Source organism: Xyrauchen texanus, chromosome 40, assembly GCF_025860055.1.
Source record: "Xyrauchen texanus isolate HMW12.3.18 chromosome 40, RBS_HiC_50CHRs, whole genome shotgun sequence".
In the NCBI taxonomy this organism is placed as follows: domain Eukaryota; kingdom Metazoa; phylum Chordata; class Actinopteri; order Cypriniformes; family Catostomidae; genus Xyrauchen; species Xyrauchen texanus.
Window position 1 is genome coordinate 30,573,867 of NC_068315.1, and position 22,126 is coordinate 30,595,992.

At 41.7% G+C, this 22,126-nt stretch overlaps 1 protein-coding gene across 1 annotated transcript in view; it reads left to right on the plus strand.

The window, feature by feature from the left end:
- Positions 1-22,126, plus strand: part of cabcoco1 (ciliary associated calcium binding coiled-coil 1) — a 44,999-nt gene that overhangs the window by 5,430 nt on the left and 17,443 nt on the right. The window contains exon 5 of the mRNA XM_052113163.1: positions 505-577. Coding sequence (XP_051969123.1) covers positions 505-577 — 73 coding nt within the window. The remainder of the gene's footprint in view (positions 1-504; positions 578-22,126) is intronic.

Below are 22,126 nucleotides of genomic sequence, written 5' to 3' on the forward strand. Positions count from 1 at the left end.
TGTTTGATGTCTGTGCTTACTTAAAAGCCTCAGGGACGCTCCCTTTGCCAGATTTAAATTCAGAGAGCTCATTAGTGCTTGAGTTTAATTCATCTTTAGATTCCCTCAATATTTAATTAAATAATACATTTCCATTTTCCTCCTTTACTGAACAAGATACACACCTTCTTTTTCTAAAAGACTTGTTATTCAAAGAACATCATTTGAATTTCAGTGCAGGCAGAGTATTTTGGGTTGTTACTATTTTGGTAATTTGGTTCAACTGCTGGAAGGTCATGGGTTTGATTCCCAGATAATACATACATTTATAACCAGACGCATTGGACAAAACCATTTGCCAAATTTATCAGTCAATATACATAAGCAATGACTATAATTACACAGTTACAAATTATAGGTTCATAAATGATGTGTGGGTATTCTAAAATTTTTGATCAATAACAATTCTCACAGTATGACAGGTCTTCTAAACTGAGTTTCTCTTCTTCTATACCATATAAACAGTCTTTTCCAGCACTACCGACTATATGAATTACTGTTCACTCACCCAAGGGAGGAACAACTCTTGGGAATGGAGGTAAGATCCTGATTCTGATCTAAGCATGTAAAATGATTGACTTTATAACTGGCAGTATATACTAGATGGAATGAATGATTATGTCTGTGCATTACATACAAATTATTTTGTTCTTTAACATGAATAAACGATTGTTAATTGTGCTGTGCTCTTTTAAAATCTACTACTAGTCAAATCAATCAAATCAAATCACTTTATTGTCACACTACCATGTACACAAGTGCAACAGTAGGTGAAATTCTTGTGTGCAGTTCCGAGCAACATAGCAGTCATGACAGTGACGAGACATATACCAATTACAATAAACAACATACTTACACAAAACAATTTACATATCAAATGTACACATACTTACACAAAACAATTTACAAATCAGATGTACACATACTTACACAACACAATAATTATATACAATGCAGAATATAGAACAGAATATACAATACAATACAATAAGTGGGAGTATATGAAATATATATGTGTATATATATATATATAGCAGTTGTATTGAGGAGAATATGTTGACAGTCCAGTGTGAGATTATAGATTAATAAAGTGCAGTGCTAATTATTGATCCTGATAGATCAAGAGTTCAACAGTCTGATTGCTTGGGGAAAAAGCTATCATGTAGTCGGCTGGTGCGGGTCCTGATGCTGCGATACCGCCTGCCTGATGGTAGCAGTGAGAACAGCCCATGACTCGGATGGCTGGAGTCTCTGATGATCCTCCGAGCTTTTTCACACACCGCCTGGTGTATATGTCCTGGAGGGAGGAAGCTCACCTCCGATGATGTTCCTGGCAGTTCGCACCACCCTTTGCAGGGCTTTGCAGTTGTGCTGCGGTGCTATTGCCGTACCAGGCGGTGATGCAGCCAGTCAGGATGCTCTCTACAGTGCTGGTGTAGAACCGTGTGAGGATGTGGTGGTTCATTCCAAACTTCCTCAGCCGTCTCAGGAAGAAGAGGCGCTGGTGAGCCTTCTTCACAACGGCCTCAGTGTGGACGGACCATGTGAGTTCCTCAGTAATGTGGACACCGAGGAACTTGAAGCTGCTGACTCTCTCCACCGGTGCTCCATTGATGGTGATGGGGCTGTGTTCTCCGTCTTTCTTCCTGAAGTCCACAACAAGCTCCTTGGTTTTACTGACGTTGAGGGAGAGGTTGTGCTCCTGACACCAGCGTGTCAGAGTGTGCACCTCCTCTCTGTAGGCTCTTTCATCATTGTCAGTGATCAGACCTACCACCGTCGTATCGTCAGCAAACTTAATGATGGCATTGGAGCTATGTGTTGCCACACAGTCATGTGTGTACAGGGAATACAGGAGTGGGCTGAGAACACAGCCCTGCGGGCTCCAGTGTTGAGGGTCAGTGATGAGGAGGTGTTGCTGCCCATTCTAACCACCTGACGTCTGCCTGACAGGAAATCCAGGATCCAGCTGCACAGCGAGCTGTTTAAGCCCAGAGCCCGGAGTTTCTCATCAAGCTTGGAGGGCACTATGGTGTTGAATGCTGAGCTGTAGTCTACAAACAGCATTCTCACATATGTGTTCCTTTTTTCCAGGTGGGAGAGAGCAGTGTGTATTGTAGATGCAATGGCATCATCAGTGGAGCGGTTGTTGCGGTAGGCAAACTGCAATGGGTCCAAAGAGGGGGGCAGAACAGAGCAGATGTGATCTCTGATTAACCTCTCGAAGCATTTGCTGATGATGGGGGTCAGAGCAACAGGACGCCAGTCATTTAAGCATGTGATTATAGCTTGCTTCGGTACAGGCACAATGGTTGATGTTTTGAAGCATCAAGTGAACCAAAACTGAAGCAGGGAGGCACGCAAAACCATGTAATATTGTAAATATGATGAATAAAGGGTGTTGTTAGCAGTGTTGGGTGTTATGTGATAACTAATAACTTTGTAACTTAAGTCAAGTCAATTTTATTTGTATAGCGCCTTTCACAACACACATCGTTTCAAAGCAGCTTTACAGAATATCAGCATTAACAGACGATAAAACTGTAATGTCTATAAAGTCGATTAATCATCATTGTGTAATCTAGATAAAATAACATTTTTAATAGTGTTTAAAAATAATTAAATGATAATTGTATTAATAACCCCAGTGAGCAAGCTGTAGGCGACTGTGACAAGGAACACAAAACTCCATAAAATGTAGATTAATGGAGAAAAATAACCTTGGGAGAAACCAGACTCACTGTGGGGGCCAGTTCCCCTCTGGCTAACATTATGAATGTAATGTAAATATTAATTATGTATAGGTAAAATCATGGTTTAAAATTATTAAACTAAGTGTTAAGGGTCAGTGATTAAACATCGATTGTGTTTGAACTGTAAGATTAATGACCAAAGTCTTTGAAGTCCATCTTGATTAATTGCAGAAGTTCACATAGATGCAATTGTCCTTGTTAATTGGCTGATGAAGGCTTTTGTTGGCAATAGTTAGTCTAAGCATTTCATTTCAAGATCGTAGTCCATAAATAGACCGAGGTGATGCAGGTTGGAGTTGGCATCATTTCATCCTCTGAAGTCCGTCATAATAGATTGAAGTGATGTTTGGCTGGCACTGGCTGCATTTAGTCATCATCATTCAGTGACATGTAGCATTGGAGTCCAACATGAAGCAGGAATGGTGCTGGATCCAGCCGGTTCTGGTGACCTCAGGATAGGAGTCCCGAGGTTGAGACAGGGGAACAAATAAAAAGATGTAAGCGTAGATGCCATTTAATTTATTGCAGAGTTAGAGATCATGCTCAATGTTTCTGGTTTCTGGTTCCGGCAGACCCAACTAAAGCAGCCTAATTGTGTGTTGGAGGATAAATTAGGTGTATGCCTGGCTAAATAGATGAGTCTTTAGTCTAGACTTAAACTGAGAGAGTGTGTCTGCATCTCGAACAGTGTTTGGGAGACTATTCCATAGTTTAGGAGCCAAATATGAAAAGGATCTTCCTCCTTTAGTGGATTTTGATATTCTAGGAACTATTAATAGGCCAGAATTTTGCGATCTTAATGAATGTGTTGGAATATAGCGTGGTAGAAGATCACTTAAGTACTGCGTGAGCTAGACCATTCAAAGCTTTGTACGTAGTTAACAGAATTTTAAAATCAATACGGAATTTAACAGGTAGCCAATGTAACGATGATAAAATGGGGCTAATATGATCATATTTCTTGGTTCTCGTCAGCACTCTGGCTGCTGCATTTTGAACCAATTGAAGTTTATTTATTGATCTTGCTGGACATCCTCCCAGTAATGCATTACAATAATCTAGTCTTGAGGTCATGAACGTATGAATTAGTTTTTCGGCATCAGCAACCGAGAACATATGCCTTAATTTAGCAATATTTCTTAGGTGGAAGAATACTGTTCTACATACATTTGTAATTTGATTTTCAAAGGACAGATTGGTATCAAATATAACACCTAAGTTCTTCGCTGTTGAAGATGATGTAACAGTACATCCATCTAGAGCCAAATTATATTTTAGTGGCTTATTTTTAGAGTTTTTTGGTCCAATAATTAGAACCTCTGTTTTGTCAGAATTGAGTAGAAGGAAATTTCTGGCCATCCAATCTTTTATTTCATTAATACACTCTGCTAATTTTGAGAATTGTGAAATCTCATCAGGTTTTGAAAAAATATAAAGTTGTGTATCGTCAGCATAGCAGTGGAAACTTATTCCACGATTCCTGATAATATCTCCCAGGGGAAGCATATACATTGAGAAAAGCAGAGGCCCTAAATTGATCCCTGTGGCACTCCATATTTTAATTTTGTTTGGTTTGACAATTCCTCATTTACATAGACAAAGCGGTAGCGGTCTGCTAAATATGACCTAAACCATGCTAATTCCACTCCATAAATTCCAACATAATTCTCTAGCCTATTCAAGAGAATGTCGTGATCTATCGTGTCGAATGCAGCACTAAGATCTAAAAGCACTAGAAGAGAAATGCAGCCGCGATCAGATGATAAGAGCCAGTCATTTGTAACTCTGATAAGTGCAGTCTCTGTACTGTGATGAGGCCTAAATCCTGATTGAAATTCTTCATATATATACTATTTCTCTGTAGAAATGAACATATTTGGGAGGATACTACCTTTTCTAGTATTTTTGACATAAACGGGAGATTTGAAATCGGTCTATAATTAGAAAGTTCTCCAGGATTAAGTTGTGGCTTCTTAATTAGCGGTTTGATAATTGCCATTTTAAAGTTTCTTGGGACATGTCCTAAGCATAGCGAGGAGTTAATGATATTAAGAAGAGGTTCTGATATTACAGGAGATACCTCTTTTAAGAGCTTAGTTGGTTAGGATCTAACAAACAAGTTGTGGCTTTTGATGTTTCGATAAGTTTTGTTAGCTCTTCATGACCTATGATTGAAGTAGCACATGAGGGAAATTATTCGACACTGTTTGCTGAGGTGCTATGACAGATGATTGCATAATTCCAATTTTATTTCTGATTATTTCAATTTTATCTGTGAAGAAATTCATGAAGTCATTACTCTTGAGCTGTGACGTAATATCTGGTTCGGTTGAGGCTTTATTCCTAACCAATTTAGCCACAGTACTGAATAAACATCTAGGATTGTTGTGGTTATTTTCTATGAGTTTACTAAAATATGCTGACCTGGCAGCTTTGAGTGCGTGTTTGTAGCTACAGACACTATCCTTCCATGCACCCTGAAATACTTCTAATTTTGTATTTTTCCACATGCGCTCCATTTTCCGAGCTGCTCTCTTGAGAGCATGAGTGTGATCATTGTACCATGGTGCAGGGCTTATTTTTTTAATTTTCTTTAATCGAAGTGGGGCGACAACATCAAGGGTGCTAGAGAAGACTGCATTAAACATTTTTGTTATTTCATCAAGTTCTTCTGGGCTTTGGGGTTTATTGAGTATATGAGATAGATCTGGAAGAGTATTAGTGAAGCTATCTTTAGTGGTCGAAAGAATAGTTCTACCTGAACGATAGCGTGGTGTAGATTGAGTAACATTAGCTGATTGCAGCATGCAAGAGACGAGGTAATGATCCGAGATGTCATCGCTCTGCTGCAGAATTTCTATATTATCAACATCAACTCCATATGAAAGAATTAAATATAGCGTATGATTATGGCGATGAGTTGGTCCTGTTACATTTTGTCTGACTCCAAGAGAGTTGAGAATATCGATAAATGCTAATCCCAAAGTATCATTTTCATTATCTATGTGAATGTTGAAGTCACCAACAATTAAGGCTCTATCTACAGTAACTACAAGATCTGATAAAAAATTTGCAAATTCACTAAGGAAATCTGAATAAGGCCCAGGTGATCGATACACTGTAACAAGGGTAAAGGTAGACAGAGAATTTTTATTTATATTTGTATTTGACGGTGTCACCTTAAGCATTATTAGTTCAAAAGACTTACATTTATATCCTGTCCTCTGAGTAACACCAAAAACTTCACTGTAAATTGTAGCAACACCTCCTCCTCTACCCTTCAGACGAGGCTCATGTTTATAACAATAACCTGGGGGAGTAGATTCATTTAAACTAATATATTCATCCGGTTTAAGCCAGGTTTCAGTCAAACAGAGCGCATTCAATCTATGATCTGTAATCATTTCATTGACAATTAGTGCTTTGGTAGAAAGAGATCTAATGTTTAGTAGCCCTATTTTTATATGATGTACATTTTTAATTTGTTTGTTTTGTTCAAGTTTGACCTTAATCAAATTTTTTCTAAATGATTTAGTGAGGGTGTTGTGTTTCGTAGTTCGTGGAACAGACACAGTCTCTATGAGATATCTAGGTGATACAGTCTCTATGTGTTGTAGTTTATGTGACCTGTGTGACGTCTCAAGGCAGCTAGCAGACGTTCGGATTAACCAGTTTGTCTGCTTCCTGACCTGGGCCCCATTTAGTCAATTAATATCATTATTAAGCCTATGAGCCAAATTACTAGAGAGGAGAGCGGCACCTTCCCTGGAGGTGTAATGATTACCGTGTCTTGTCTCACCGTTGCCCTTTGTTTGTCATTTTTGTCACCTTTGTAACTCCTTAGTTTTCACTTTTGTCCCTTGTTTAGCTCCATAGTCTCCTTGTCAGCTTTCGTGTTCACCGTTCATTGTTTGCACCTGCCCTCGTTAATTTGCCATTTGCCTCTGTTTATTCCCTTGTTATCTTGTTGGAGTTCTGTTTGTTCATTGGCCCCTTTTTCCTATGTTCATGTATTTATACCCTGGTTTTTGGTTCAGTCCTTGTCTATCGTTGTTTGTTGTTAGCCTGGTATGTGTTCCCTGCCTGAGTTCTCTGTTTTGTTTTATCGTGCCCGTGTTTCAGTTTTATGTTTTATTTCCCCATTGAGGGTTGTTCCTTTGTGTTTACTAGCTTGTTTATTTAATAAAGTCAAACCGCATTTGGATCCGCATCTCCTCGTCTGCCTCGCTGCTCAATCGTTACGGAACGATAGACCAATACAATGGATCCAGCGGTCCAACAGGCCAACTACCAGCTGCTCTGCTTGAAGCAAGGGGACCGACCGATTGAGGACCACGTCCAGGACTTCCTCGAGCTGATGTTTGTCTCCGACTTCCCGGACTTAAACCTGGCATCTTTCTTTCGGGGAAATCTGAATGCCTCACTAAGGGAGCGGTTGCCACCGGCGACACTCGGCTGGACTTTGGAGGAGATGGTGGAAGAGGCTCTGCTGGTCAGCGGCTCGTCACTCACGGTGTATGTGGCAGAGGAGAACCCTGCCTCACCTCCCGTGGTGGCGACCTTCAGCTCGCCCTTGGCTCTTCCCGTCACGCCAGTTCCACCTGTCAGCGAGCCCATCCCTACGCCAGTCGCCCTCCACGAGCCAGCGCATTCATCTTCGTCTGCCCAGAGGAGGAGGAGAAGACGGGCTTCCGCCTCCCGGCCCGCGCCTGCCTCGGTCTGCAAGCCAGAGCCCACGCATGTCACTGTGAGCGAGCAAGAGCCCACACATGTCACTGTGAGCGAGCCTGAGCCCTCAACCATCCGCGAGCCTGCGCCTGTAGCCTCAGACGTCAGTGAGCCAGTGCCGATAGCCTCAAACGTCAATGAGCCAGTGCCGATAGCCTCAAACGTCAATGAGCCAGTGCCTGTAGCCTCAGATATCCTTGTGCCAGCGCCTGTAGCCTCGACCATCCCTGAGCCAGCGCCTGTAGCCTCGACCGTCCCTGAGCCAGCGCCTGTAGCCGTGACCGTCCAAGAGCCGGCGCCAGTAGCCGTGACCGTCCAAGAGCCGGCGCCAGTAGCCATGACCATCCAAGAGCCGGCGCCAGTAGCCGTGACCGTCCAAGAGCCGGCGCCAGTAGCCATGACCGTCCAAGAGCCAGCGCCAGTGGTCGTGCCCGTCCTAGAGCCAGCGCCTCTCGAGACTTCCAGGGCTCCTCCTCTCGAGCCTTCCAGGGCTCCTCCTCCCGAGCCTTCCAGGGCTCCGCCTCTCAAGCCTCTCGAGCCTTCCAGGGCTCCGCCTCCCAAGTCTCTCAAGTCTCTCGAGTCTTCCAGGGCTCCTCCTCCCGAGACTTCCAGGGCTCCTCCTCCCGAGTCTTCCAGGGTTCCGCCTCTCAAGTCTCTCGAGCCTCCTAGGGCTCCACCTCTCAAGCCTCTTGAGCCTTCCAGGGCTCCGCCTCCCAAGTCTCTCAAGTCTCTCGAGTCTTCCAGAGCTCCGCCTCCCGAGTTTCCCGAGCTTTCCAGAGCTCCGCCTTCCGAGTTTCCCGAGCTTTCCAGAGCTCCGCCTTCCGAGCTTTCCAGAGCTCCGCCTTCCGGGCTTTCCAGAGCCCCGCCTTCCAAGCTTCCTGAGCTTTCCAGAGCTCCGCCCTCTGAGATTTCCAGGGCTCCGCCCCTCAAGCCTCTCAAGCCTTCTACGGCTCCGCCTCCCGAGCCTCCTACGGCTCCGCCTCCCGAGCCTCCCACGGCTCCACCTCCCGAGCCTCCCACGGCTCCGCCTCCCGAACCTCCTACGGCTCAGCCTCCCATGGCTCCGCCTCCCGAGCCTCCTACGGCTCAGCCTCCCGTGGCTCCGCCTCCAGAGACTCCTAGGGCCTCGCCTCTAGAGGCTCCTATAGCGCCACCTTCCTCGGCTCCGCCTCTGAAGCCTTCCAACTCACCGCCTGAAGAACCTCCTACGGCGCCACCTCCCTCGGCCCCGCCACAAGAGCCACCCTCGGCTCCGTCTCCGGAGCCTCCCTCAGCCTCGCCTCCGGCGCCCCTCCCGGCTCCGCCTCCGAAGCCTCCCTCAGCCTCGCCTCCGACGCCTCCTAGTTCCTTTCCGGCTCCGCCTCTCCCGGCTCGGCCTTCCAAGCCTCCCTCGGCCCCGCCTCCGGCTCCTTCCCCGGCTCCGCCTCCTGAACCTGCCCTTGCCCTATGGCCAGCTACCAGGCCACCTGAGCCTGCCCTTGCCCTGAGGTCAGCTCCCAGACCTCCTGCACCTGTCCTTGCCCTGCGGCCAGGTCCCAAGCCTCCTGAACCTATCCTCGCCCTGTGGCCAGCTCCCAGACCTCCTGAACCGGTCCTTGCCCCATGGCCATCTCCTAGGCCACCAAAACCGGCCTCTGTCCTGTGGCCACGTCCCAGGTCCCCTGTACGGCCCTTGGCCCACGGCCATCTCCCAGGCCACCAAAACCGGCCTCTGTCCTGTGGCCTCCTCCTAGGCCCCCTGAGCCGGCCCTTGCCTTATGGCCAGCCCCCGGGCCATCTAAACCTGTCCCTGCCCGGTCGATACCTCCCTGGCCCCCCAAACCTGTCCCTTTGTGCCCCCAGGGACTGCCTAATTGGCCCCGTGGACTGTCTCATTTCCCTTTGTGCCCTCGTGGATCGTCTCATTGCCCCTCGTTGCCCCCTTGGACTGCCTGTCTGTCTGCCCCTCGTTGCCCCCTGGATTGCCTGTCTGCCCTTCGTTGCCCCCCGTGGTCTGTCTGCCCACCACAAGCTTCCCCCCCCAGTCAATGGACATTTGTTCTTGTTTTATGTGATGTTACTTTTGAGCGTCTGGAATCCGCTCCTTTAAGGGGGGACTCTGTAATGATTACCATGTCTTGTCTCACCGTTGCCCTTTGTTTGTCATTTTTGTCACCTTTGTAACTCCTTAGTTTAAACAAGTTTCCCTTGTTTAGCTCAATAGTCTCCTTGTCAGCTTTCGTGTTCACCGTTCATTGTGTGCACCTGCCCTCGTTAATTTGCCATTTGCCTCTGTTTATTCCCTTGTTATCTTGTTGGAGTTCTGTTTGTTCATTGGCCCCTTTTTCCTATGTTCATGTATTTATACCCTGGTTTTTGGTTCAGTCCTTGTCTATCATTGTTTGTTATTAGCCTGGTATGTGTTCCCTGCCTGAGTTCTCTGTTTTGTTTTATCGTGCCCGTGTTTCAGTTTTATGTTTTATTTCCCCATTGAGGGTTGTTCCTTTGTGTTTACTAGCTTGTTTATTTAATAAAGTCAAACCGCATTTGGATCCGCATCTCCTCGTCTGCCTCGCTACTCAATCGTTACAGGAGGGATGGAGTCTGTCTCTCTTTAGCAGGTCAGGTCTACCCCAAAAACTTTTCCAATTGTCTATAAATCCTATTTTATTCTGCAGACACCACTCAGACATCCAGCCATTCAGTGACACTAATCTACTATAAACCTCGTCACCACGACGAGCAATAGATATACTTAAATATATTTACTTTTTTAGTCAGAAGTAGTGTAACACTTTACATTTTTAATTCTTGTAATCAGATTACGGTTACTAACTTTTAATTAATTTAACTACTTTTAAGAACGTTACTAGTGTTACACATATTTAAAAAAAAAATAGGATTTATGTACAGCACATATACACTTAAAATGTGAATTATGTTCATATGTACGTCCGTTTGCATTTATTGATGGCTGAAGAGTCACTAACGAGTGATTGTAAAGATGAAATTTAGGGCTGCAATTTACGAATATTTTGCTAATCTATAGTTTTCGATTATTTATTCACTTAATAGATTAGTTGGATAAAAAAGAGACATTTTATTTCCTGTATTTTATTCAAATGTATTTATTAAAAACATTTGATTAAGGGAGTAACTATTCGGTTCACGATACTGAATTTATGATTTGACACTCTCTTGATACATTATACAAAGCCAGAATCAAGAAAAGATTAGTTAGTTTATATTTTGAATTACTTTTAAGACATATGCAAAACTGTTCGTTTCCTTAACTTGTAAAGCTTATCAAAAATAATTGTGGAAAATTATTCTTAAGGGGTGGAGTGGGACTAAAAATCAGCCGAGCACAGGGGCTGATTTTTATAATGGTGACACCAGAATATAAATATTATATTATATATAATTCTGTGATAATGAATAATTCTGAATATTTAAAATATTGTAAGTTTTAAAAATAGTGTTGTCACTGATTACATATTTCTACAATATTCTTAAAAAAATAAAATAATGGCAGTTTATGCTTATTAGGGGTTGCAGCGATCCATTAATCTGGATCAATGCATCGATCAATTCACCAGCGATGCAATGTCATTGATTTCACGAGTAAATCGATTTTGATTTTTTTTAAGATGTGCCTTTATTTATACATTCTCATTCCAGCCACTTCCATTTGCATTTCCGTCAGGCGATGCAGCAACCTTATAATATTCATCTCGCTTTATAAGCACCAAATATGCTTCTCAAGTGGGACACGGATGTGCACGGAGCCTGACGAGAGAAAGAGAAAACACCTGCTCTGCACAAGCATCTATTACTAGACTTTTCACATCTACACATCAACACCCTTTCTAAAAATTATAACAGTAACCTCAATAGAATTTTTCAATACAATTGTGAAAGTTGTAGCCAAGAAAAAACACAGACAGCACATACTCTCCTGTCATGGGTATGTACATTTTTTGGATTAAAAGATTTGCTTGACCTTTGTAAAGATGACAAATTGTCACTGTAGTGTTTACGTCATTCCACAAGGCAATGAGCTGCCATCAAACAATTGATGATCACTTGTATGTGTGACTTTATTTCTTACTGTATATCATTAATTGTTCTGTATTAACTAAGAATGCACAGATACCACTTTTTCTCCTCCGATTTCAATATCGGAAATCTCAGTATTGGCCGATACCATTCCCGATTGGATACCAGTGTTGTTTTTTTCAGTTTAGAATATCTTTACATTATTGTGTGGAACTTATTGGGAGTACTTTTTAATATGTAAAGAAACACAAACTTTTAACTACCGGTACACATTATTTCAATATAAATATACAGCCTATTAAGAAAGACTATTTAAACTAGTATACTGGATAATGTAGCAGCAAAATTAACAGTAATTCCAGTATCAGTAGAAAAGAACAATTTTTTTTTTGAAACATTTTTCAACTTGCATCTGGACTTTAAAGGATTTAGATCTCTTCTTTGTTCAATTTAGTTGTAAGACATCAGTTCACTTTTCTTTCACACAGTTAATTTGTGGAACTCATTCAACTTAAGTGTTATTATCATTAGTAAACTAATAATAATAATAATAATAATAATAGTAATATATATCAATCATGCACGTTTAACTTTTAAACCCTCATGATTTTATTTTGACATTCTGAACTCTCCAGGAAGTCCTGTATGTGTCTGTTTGTAGGAAAGTTCACAGTAGTTGAATTTGCTTCCTATTCAAATTCTGGTAAAATGAACCTCCTGTGCCGTTCTAAATGCATATTATAAGTGAACCGAACTATTGAGCATCTACATCTGAGATGCTGTTTTTGAGTAGTGCTAAAAAAGGCTAAAAGTGAAGGCTAAAAATAGCCACGAGTGTGTGTGCAGCGCCATTCAGTAAAGCGCTGGAGCTGCGTGTGCATTTTATATATTTACTTATAAAACACAGCCTTTTGTGATTCACAGAGCTATCGCACATCTTCAAGTGGCTTTGAATAAAATGCACGAGTCATATGAACTAGTCATTTTTGGAGCTTGACAGTAATTAACATGACTAACACATAGTGTCGGATTTGGATCGGGCTCGTCGGACTGATACCCGATTTGTTTAAAGCTTCAATATCGGAGCCGATACCGATCCAGGTATCGGATCGATGCATCCCTGTCCCAATGTGGATACTGGATTTGCACTTTTCATACAGCACATTAATATATTCAAATTATATTTTGGTTGCACATGTGAGTGTAAAGGAGTTCAATGGAAAGGAGGAGGCGAGAACCGGCTTGAAAATATAAATAATAGTTTTAATGTTAAACTTAAAAGACAAACACACACATGACGGACATGTCCGTAAACTATCTCTCTCTCCCGCACAATCCTCTGCAGTCGGCCTTTAATACTCTCGGAGGCTTGATTAGCCTGATAAGGGACCGGGTGTGTATGATCACGACCCAGCCCCGCCCTCCGCCCTGCCACATTCCTCCCTCGTTCTCTCAGGCTGGGGAGCCCCGGCATGATGTACACCCCCCCCCCCCTTCCCTGGGGAGGGTTGTGCCTCTTGCCCCGTCTGCCAGCAGGTCATCGCCGTCTACCTGGGCGAGGGAGGGGACAAGGGGAGGGCAACTGAAATAATTAAGTGAGAGAGAGAGAGAGAGGAGAGAGAGATAAAAAAAAAAACACTTACTCGCCAGTTCTCCGATACGCCGTAGCTTGTTCCTCGGCCACTCCTCCACCCTCTAACGGACGACAGCCGTGCCTCTCTGGGCGGATCGGAGGCAGTACTCCATCCCCTGGCTTTCTCGGGGAACAGAAGAGGTCTCCTCCGCTCCTGGCAGCGGCCCTGACCGCTCCAGGCGGCCGGTTAGGAGCCCCTTCTCCCCTCACGGTTGGCGGCCGTTGTCCTCTTCCAGGCGGCCGGGCTCCTCGTCCCCCGGCAGATGGCCACGGCTGCTCCGTTGGGGTGGACGGTAGTGGCGAGAACTCTACTACGGCGTATCCCTCCTCCTTCCCGGGTTTTGGCACCAGTGTAAAGGAGTTCAATGGGAAGGAGGAGGCGAGAACCGGCTTGACAGTATAAATAATAGTTTAATGAATAACTTAAACCAAAAGACACACACACACACGATGGACATGTCCGTAAACTATCTCTCTCTCCTGATAAGCCTGATAAGGGACCGGGTGTGTATGATCATGACCTGGCCCCACCCTCCGCCCTGCCACAGTGAGATAATAAATGTAATTGGTTGTGTTAAATAGGCACATAATATTTTACTGTCGATCACAGACCCCTGAATCTAATCGAAATCGCATTGCCACAGATTTTGATGTATCGGCAAAGATCACATCGCTGGTTAAGAGAACCGATATTGTATCCAAGATTGTATCGTGATGAAATTTGCAATTTATACCCCTAATGCTTATCCAGTAAAATAACATTTGCTGGCTAACTAGGTATGTCATATTCATATACTAACTTGCTTACAAACATACAAGAACCAATCATGAGTGAAGGAAACAAGAGGGTATATATACACAGATGAATAATGAGGGAACAGGGAACAGCTGTGGAAGATGGAGGGCAGGTGAGTGTAATCGAAAAGGTGCATACCGGGAAATGTAGTCCAACTAAAAGTAAAAAAATAAAACTTTACTTTTAATGTCCCTCTCCAGTCACTGGTTTAACCACAAAAACCCCATTTTGTTAATCAAAATTACATATGTAAAATACTTTTTCCATGAAAATAATCCCTTCATGCCTTAAAATGGCTTAGATATAATTCTAAACATTTGCCTCATTTAGTATCCGTGGACTTTGAATATGCAAATTAGTCCACTCACCCCTGCACCGCTCACTGTGTCCCTTGAATAAATTGATGGAACTGCGTTGAGCTTCAATATAAGTTTAGTGGAAAACCCATCTGTTTTAGGGTAAAATTTTCAAAACTGTTCTCTGCAAAATGACTACTGCAAACCTGAGTTTTCTCTGGAAGTTTTGCTGGGACATAACGATTTTTCCAAATTCACTGCACCCATATATCTCAGATTTTCAGATCCTTTGGTAATACATGAAGGGTCACCATTTGTCCTTTCGCAACGGCATCTGACAACAGAACATGTCTTGCAAAATACAGATATGTTTCTACACCTGGCTTCTCCTAATACCCCTTTCATCTCCGTAGCATATGCAATTGATATGGAAGCCCCACCCCGCAAGTTGACGCGATTGGTTCCTTAGGTTTGTGAGATGAAACCCTGGCTGTCTGAATCCGTGTTTTTGAGATAGTCTTTGGTAAACAGCAGTTCCAAGGCGAAAATGCTCAGCTATGGCGTTGACTGCTGATTTCAGTCATGGTATGTCTTCTAGTATCTAAAAAACACCATATGGACATGTAAACAAGGTTTATAAATGTTATTTTCAATGAAGGGTCTCTTTAAGTTACTTTCTAAATCTCTTTTTAGAGTAAAGTCATTGTAACGTGATTTCCCATGAAATGTAAATCTGATTTTAGAGAATTTAATTCATTAAATCATTTTTTGTGGATTACTATTTTATCCTGACGGGTCAGTAACGACCACTGGGCAGAGGTCAGATTGGTCAGTGGGAACTGCTGGGCTGAGGATGAGGTCAGAGGTGGCAGATGGGCAGAGGGTGAAACTTATTTAACTGATAGTTTTTTTAAATTGATACTGAATAAAAAAATAACACTCAAAGTAAAATAGTGCTAAACTTTATCAAAAAAATAAATAGTACTGACTGAACCCTGAAAATGTATTGTACTTTTTAAAATAAAATAAATATATAAATTAATATATATGAACTAGTATTCAAATGTTAAATTCAGTTGATTTTTAAATTGACGTTGTTTCCTTAGCCCACAAGAGGGCGCAGTAAACTGGTAAGCTGTAGCAGACTCGGACCATTCGTGGGGAGCTGCAGCGGACACGGAGATAAGAACCCCTCTCCTCTTCCTATTCACTCACCAAGCCTAATCTTTAAGAAGAGCCCACAACTTCTTAAATCCTTTTTTGTCATCCTCTTCCCTACTGTGAACTTTGCAGCATGTGCCAGTGGCATCTCTATGACTTTTAGCAATCCAAGATCTAACGTAAGGTTCTGGTTTAAATTTGCACAAAGGCGGTCCAACAAGGTTTAGAAAGAGCATTGTAGAAATTGTCTTTATGTGAAGCGAGGCACAGCTCAACGTACACATCAAGTTCATCTGAGAGAATCCTCATTTGCATTCCGCGTTAGAGATGGGAATTGAATTGATGGACATGAAAGGTTAATTCAGTTCATTTGAGACCTGAATGTACCCTGTCTGTCCTTGTACTCACTGTATGCTCGCAATACATCTCGGGGACTGTCAATCTGAAAACACTTGTAAAGGAAATCAACTTCACACTCTCCATAAAACACCCCTATTTTTTTAGGCCAATACTGGGGATAGAACACTTTTAATCATCTTGCTGTACCCTGTTATGTCTGAACACAATAAACTTTTCTCAACATTCCTTGCAACAGCCTTAAAAAACTCCTTTTGGTCTACCATCCTGTCACTTGATTTTCACATATTCAATGTGACACCTTGGAAGGAATTCTCTTGCATTGCCCTTTGGCTTATTACTGTGTGTCACACAGGCTCATATGACATATCGTCAAACACTCACTTTTGCTGTAGAATGGATTTGTGTGCATGAATTATTGAAGCATTCTCTTTTTTGGAGTTCAACTGACAACTCAGAAAGTTCCTGAAGTGCACCACACATCAGTCCCAAATTGTAAATAAAGGCATTAAAGTGGGTCAAGTTAAAATTTACAACAATTATCCTATTAAGCAATATTAACCGGAGAGAAACATAATAGTTTTGTTTGTTAAACTGCGCAGGATGTTGAAAAATGTGAAATCGTCAGCCTGTGGAGACATTAAAAAATACTTACGTTCTTACATGGCAGGGGTCCAGTTGATAATGAAAGTGAGCCTCACAATGTAGGTCAAGTTATCTTGAACATTTATGCAGCACTAACAAAAATCTCGACCAACATGGCAATATGTTGGGCAATCATGTCTATGGAGGCGAAACGTTCCACCTTGATCACAAGAATGAATGAGGTTGAGAAGTGAGTCGAGTCTCTGAAGTCAACCGAAAGGGAGCTGCAGGGTAACCCGCCATCCACCAAAGCTGATGGGGAACTGGTGTGGGAAAATATATGGAAAGTCAGAGAAGACGTAATAATGTGCATTTCCTATATATATATATATATATATATATATATATATATATCCATATATATATATATATGGAAATATATGTAAAAAATCACCAGACTTGCGTAATCTGGTAGCAACAGTGTCGTGGAAAGTCTCGTGAGCATGCATGGACCATCGGATATCAAGCAGTGGACACCGGTTGGGTTATGCGCAAGGTTGAAGCACATTTTTTTCTGTTCTGTGGGCTATTAAGAATGTTATGGTTACATTAATGTTGGATAGGTGTCTATATAATTTAGCCTTGGATACACAATTTTTGCTTTCATGTCAATATTTCTCACTTTAAAATAGGTCAAATGTTTCTCTCCATGTGGATGATTTATGGGCTGGGGCACCCTATAAAACAAAGGAATGTTGTATCTTTTCTTAAGCATAAAACATTTGAGATAGTGTTCCTTCAAGAAACGCACCTTTCTTCACAGGAAGCTGAAAAACTTGGCAGGGCATGGGGTGGGCATGTGCTTTGTTGTGCTGGTTTGAGTAAGAGCAGGGGAGTCATCACATTGATAAGTAAGCATTTACAATTTAACTGTCTCAAACAGATTAAAGATAATTTAGGAAGAATCATTAGCAGCAGGGATCCTGCATTATATGGTTCTGGGTGGAGACTTGAATCTTATATTGGATCCGGTCCATGATCCAGATAGTGATACAAAGGTGTGTAGACCCTTTAGAGCAACATTGACACTACAGAGGATGTGTAAAAATCTTGGTCTTACAGACATTTGGAGACTTCTGAAGCCATCTGGGAGGGACTACACCTTATTCATCAGTCTAAAAGATTTACTTTAGAATATTTTTTTTTTAATAGAATTCACTTATGCCATCTTCCACTGACTACTCAATTAGGAACATTTTAGTTTCAGATTGTGCTTTGGTGTGTTTAGAGATGTTATTGAAAATCGAATATAGAGAAAAGGCAATTGTATTGATGCCGCTTTAATACATCCTTTCTATGGGACCCAGCATTTCAACAAATGGTAAAGATAGAAGTGCTTATGTAAAAACCAATTGGTCCTCAGTGTCCTCTGTGGTTGTGGCATGGGAGGCACTTAAGGCAGTTCTTAGGGTGCAGATCATACAAACTGCCTCATTTATTAAAAAGATCAAAGCACAGGAATTCATAGAATTGGAAAGTGTATTAAAAATGCTGAAACAGAGTTGAAGCATTGAATGTCATCCAATGGTCTTAGAGATGTGACTCAGCTAAAGTATAGGTACAATACTATTTTGTCACAGAAGGTAGAGTTTTGATTATTTAGGGCAAGACAGACATATTTTGAGTCTGGGTACATGGCAGGGAGACTTCTTGCCCAATACGTAAAATCTTTTTCTTTTTTTCCACTATTCCATCAGTGAAGTCTTCTGATGCCAATATATTTACTTCTGCCACAGATATTAATAAAGTCTTTAAATAATCATATTTCAATCTTTATAATTCTACATCCACAGCTACCGATTATGATATTAGCAACTTTGTTGAGTCATAAGAACTTCCTAAATTGGCAAATTATCAAAAAGGCTTTCTTTACTCAGATATTACTTTGGAGGAGCTTGTTGAGGTAATTAAAAACTTGCCAAAAGATAAGGAACCGGGGCCAGAAGGTTTTGCTGCAGAATTTATTTGATATTTTGTCACAGATTTTTGGCTCCACTTATGTTAGAAATGTATTCGGAATCATTAAAGAATGTGAAGCTTCCGCCAACTGTGATCAGCCCGGATCACTCCGATTCTTAAAAAAGACAAAGATCCAAGCAAGGGTAAAAATGACTGTCCAATTTCCCTGATCCAGCTAAATGTAACATTTTAAGTAAAGTTATGACATCTCTTATACATATAGATCAGGTAGAGTTTATTTGGGGCATCGGCTCTTCTGATAACATTAGGCATTTCATCATTATCACGTGGTAAGTGGCAAATGATCAGTCTCTGGTCGCTGCCATCTCACTTGATGCCAAAAAGGCATTTGATATGGTAGAATGGAATTATCTTTTTAAGATTTTGGAAATGTATGGGTTCGGGAGTACTTTTATTGGTTGGACCAAGTTACTTTATAGACACCCTGTAGCAGCGGTACAAACTAATGGATTAATTTCAGATTATTTTACTCTGGATAAGGGCACCTGGTCAGGGTTGCCCTCTTTCCCCATTATTGTTCTGTCTTGCCCTGGAACTATTAGCATCCGCAATAAGAAGGGGGGATCATTTTGCAGGGGTGGTGGCAGGAGGCGTGGTGCATAAGCTTCTGCTTTATGCAGATGATATTTTATTATTTGTGTCTGACCCTACTAAATCTATGACTTGCCTAAACAGATTTATTCATTCCTTTTCCAAATTCTCAGGATACAAAGTCAACTGGTCTAAATCCGAAGCTTTGGCTCTGACAGCGTACTGTCCAGTAACAGCCTTTCAGCCAGGTGCCTTCCAGTGGCCCAAACAGGGCATTAAGTATTGGGTATTATATTCCCAACAAATTTGTCTGAGTTCATTTTGACCATTTAATAAAAAAGTTTCTCATCCGTTAGATGTCCCTCTCTCTTATTTCAAGCTTTGAGAGTATAGCGAAGTCTTTTATTTGGAGTGGTAAGCGGCCCAGATTACATTTTAATAAACTGCAAAGGCCGATTGACAAGACTTGGCTAGGCCCACCCAAGATTTTGTTTTATTATTTGCGTTCAGTCTCAGACATTTGGCTCATTGGTCGCTTCCACCTGAGAGAGCCCCTCCCTGGTTCTGCATTGAACAAGAAGTTATTGCCCCTATTTTGCCATTGCAAAACCTTTCCATTAATCTAACCAGTGAAGTTAAATCACACCCCGTTATTTCACATTTGCACTCAGTATGGACAAAAGTGTCCAGAGTGTTTAATTCAGATATTTATCTAAATGTTGCCTCGAGCCGATGACTAAACCCCAAACTATGCAGTAATATGTTTTTGTTGGTCAGAGTAGATTGCGAGGGGGGTTACTACACTCTGTGATCTTTATGATAGTGGTGTGATGAGATCCTTTGAAAAATCCCCAGATCTCAGTTTTTTAGGCATCTTCAGCTACGCCACTTGTTCTGTACTATTTTTGGGAATAGCATACACCCCTCTAAAGTAGCAGATACTCTGGGAGAGGTGGTTTCTGCTTTTTGAAAAGGCCATGAGGCATCACTGTATTACTCCTTATTAATTAAGAGTCTGGGGGATGGAGTCCCGACTACTCTCATGAGATTATGGGAGAAAGATTTAAACTTGGAATTGGAGGAGGGAGAATGGGCTAGGTTTTTAAAAAATATAAAAACTGCATCTAGAGATGCAAGGGTGCACCTTATACAATTCAAGATTTTACATTGGTTCTGTTAGACCCTCTCTAAATGGTATAGGCGTGGTCTAAAAGACACACCCACCTGCTGGTGATGCCAATCAGATGATGGCGATATAGCCCATGTCTTTTGGGGGTGTGTTGAAATACAACAGTTTTGGTTAAAGGTGCAGAGTCTGGTGTTCTACGCGTTCAGGTGTCATTTTGCCCCAGACTCTGTATCTTAGATAATGGGGCGGTCATTGACATTGAAAGTAGACACATAAAGACTTAACCAGTGTCATGATCACCAGGCAGATCATTCTGAGGGGCTAGAGGTTGGCTGGAACGTCCTCATTTCAGGAGTTGTATTCGGAGATGGGAAGAGTGGCGGCCTTTGAGGAAATAGTGTTCGGAGGAACGGGGAGGTATAAAGTGTTACGTGGAGAAATGGGGCAGGTATTTTACATTTGTAGATGTGTGATTATTGTTGTTGTGTTTTTTTATTTGTCTGTTTTGTGCATGTGTGTGTCTATGTCATTTGGGACCACTGTTATGTTGTTGGGGTTAGAGTGGGATTGGGAGGGGTAATAGATGGGGTTAAGTTTGATTGTTTGTATATATGTTTTGTTTTATGAGGTACATATATGTGAATCAATAAAAATTGTTAATTGCAAATAAAAAAAATCAGATTTTTTTCTTTTGGTAGGGGAACCCGGCAAGGTTGTCCTCTCTCCCCTTTATTGTTCTGTCTTACCCTGGAAACATTAGCAGCCACAATAAGAAATGAGGGTGATTTTCCTGGGATTGTAGCAGGAGGTGTGGTGCTTAAACTCTAACCACATAAACTCTGACCGCATATTGCCCTGACAAGGCTTTCAAACTTTACGCCTTCTAATGGCCCAAGCAAGGCATTAGGTATTTAGAGATTTTATTTTCAGCAAATTTGATAGATTTATTTAGAGTTAATTTTGAACCATTAACGAAAAGTTTCTTGTGTGATGTGGTTAGCTGGGCTTCGCTACATTTGTCTATGGCAGGGAAGGTCAAAGTTATAAAAATGTTCTAATACAGTCTCCCTCTTGAAGTTACCCTTTCTTATTTGAAACAATTTGATAGAATATCTAAGTCTTTTATTTGGAATGCTAAATGACCTCCGTTGCATTTCAGTGAGTTACATAGACCAACTGACAAAGGAGGCTTAGGCTGACAAAGGAGGCCAAAAATGTTTTTTATTACTATGCTTTTAATCTCTTCCACCTTAGAGAGCCCCTCCCTGGTTCAACACTGAACAAGCAGTCCCTACCCCAATCTCACCATTGCACCATTGTCTTTCTATCAAATTGCCTAGAGAAGTAAAAATGCATCCCATTATTTCACACGTACATGCCGTTTGGACAAAGGTTTCCTGCATGTTCAATTTTGATACTTACCTAAATGTTTCCTTAAGCATATGGCTGAACCCCAAATTATGTATTATCAAATCCCCATTTGCTGGAAAGAATGGATTGAGAGGACAGTGTTTTTCCTGGCTCAAAATGAGGCAGAGGTGGTACCATCCTGATCATGTGCACACATACACTTGTCCCATGCCTTCCATCGGCTGAAGCAAACACTTACAAGCCACATATTTTAGGTGTTTAATAATTAGATGATTGAAGGAAATGGCAATTTTCAACTTATAGCATATTTAAATAAAACATCTAACCTGATCAACATTAAATTAATTAAATACAACATAACAGCTAATGTGTTCATTTATAGCTAACAAACAGCAAATTTAATTAACCTCTTAAACCGATAATAAGATCATCTCTGATCTCAGGTATGTTGGTGGGTATGGTGGGAAGGGACAATGTGTAAAGACCAATCGGCCACTGTTTTACAGCTGCGATTTGACTGATCGCTTAGATTGACAGGTCTTGTTTTACCATGTGCACCAACAGAAACAGTGCCGAATCTTATTACTTTTTACTTATTCTATGAAATTATTTTTCTGGTTTATTGTGGTATTTACAAATTCAAATCTTGGTTCCAAATGCCATAACTTG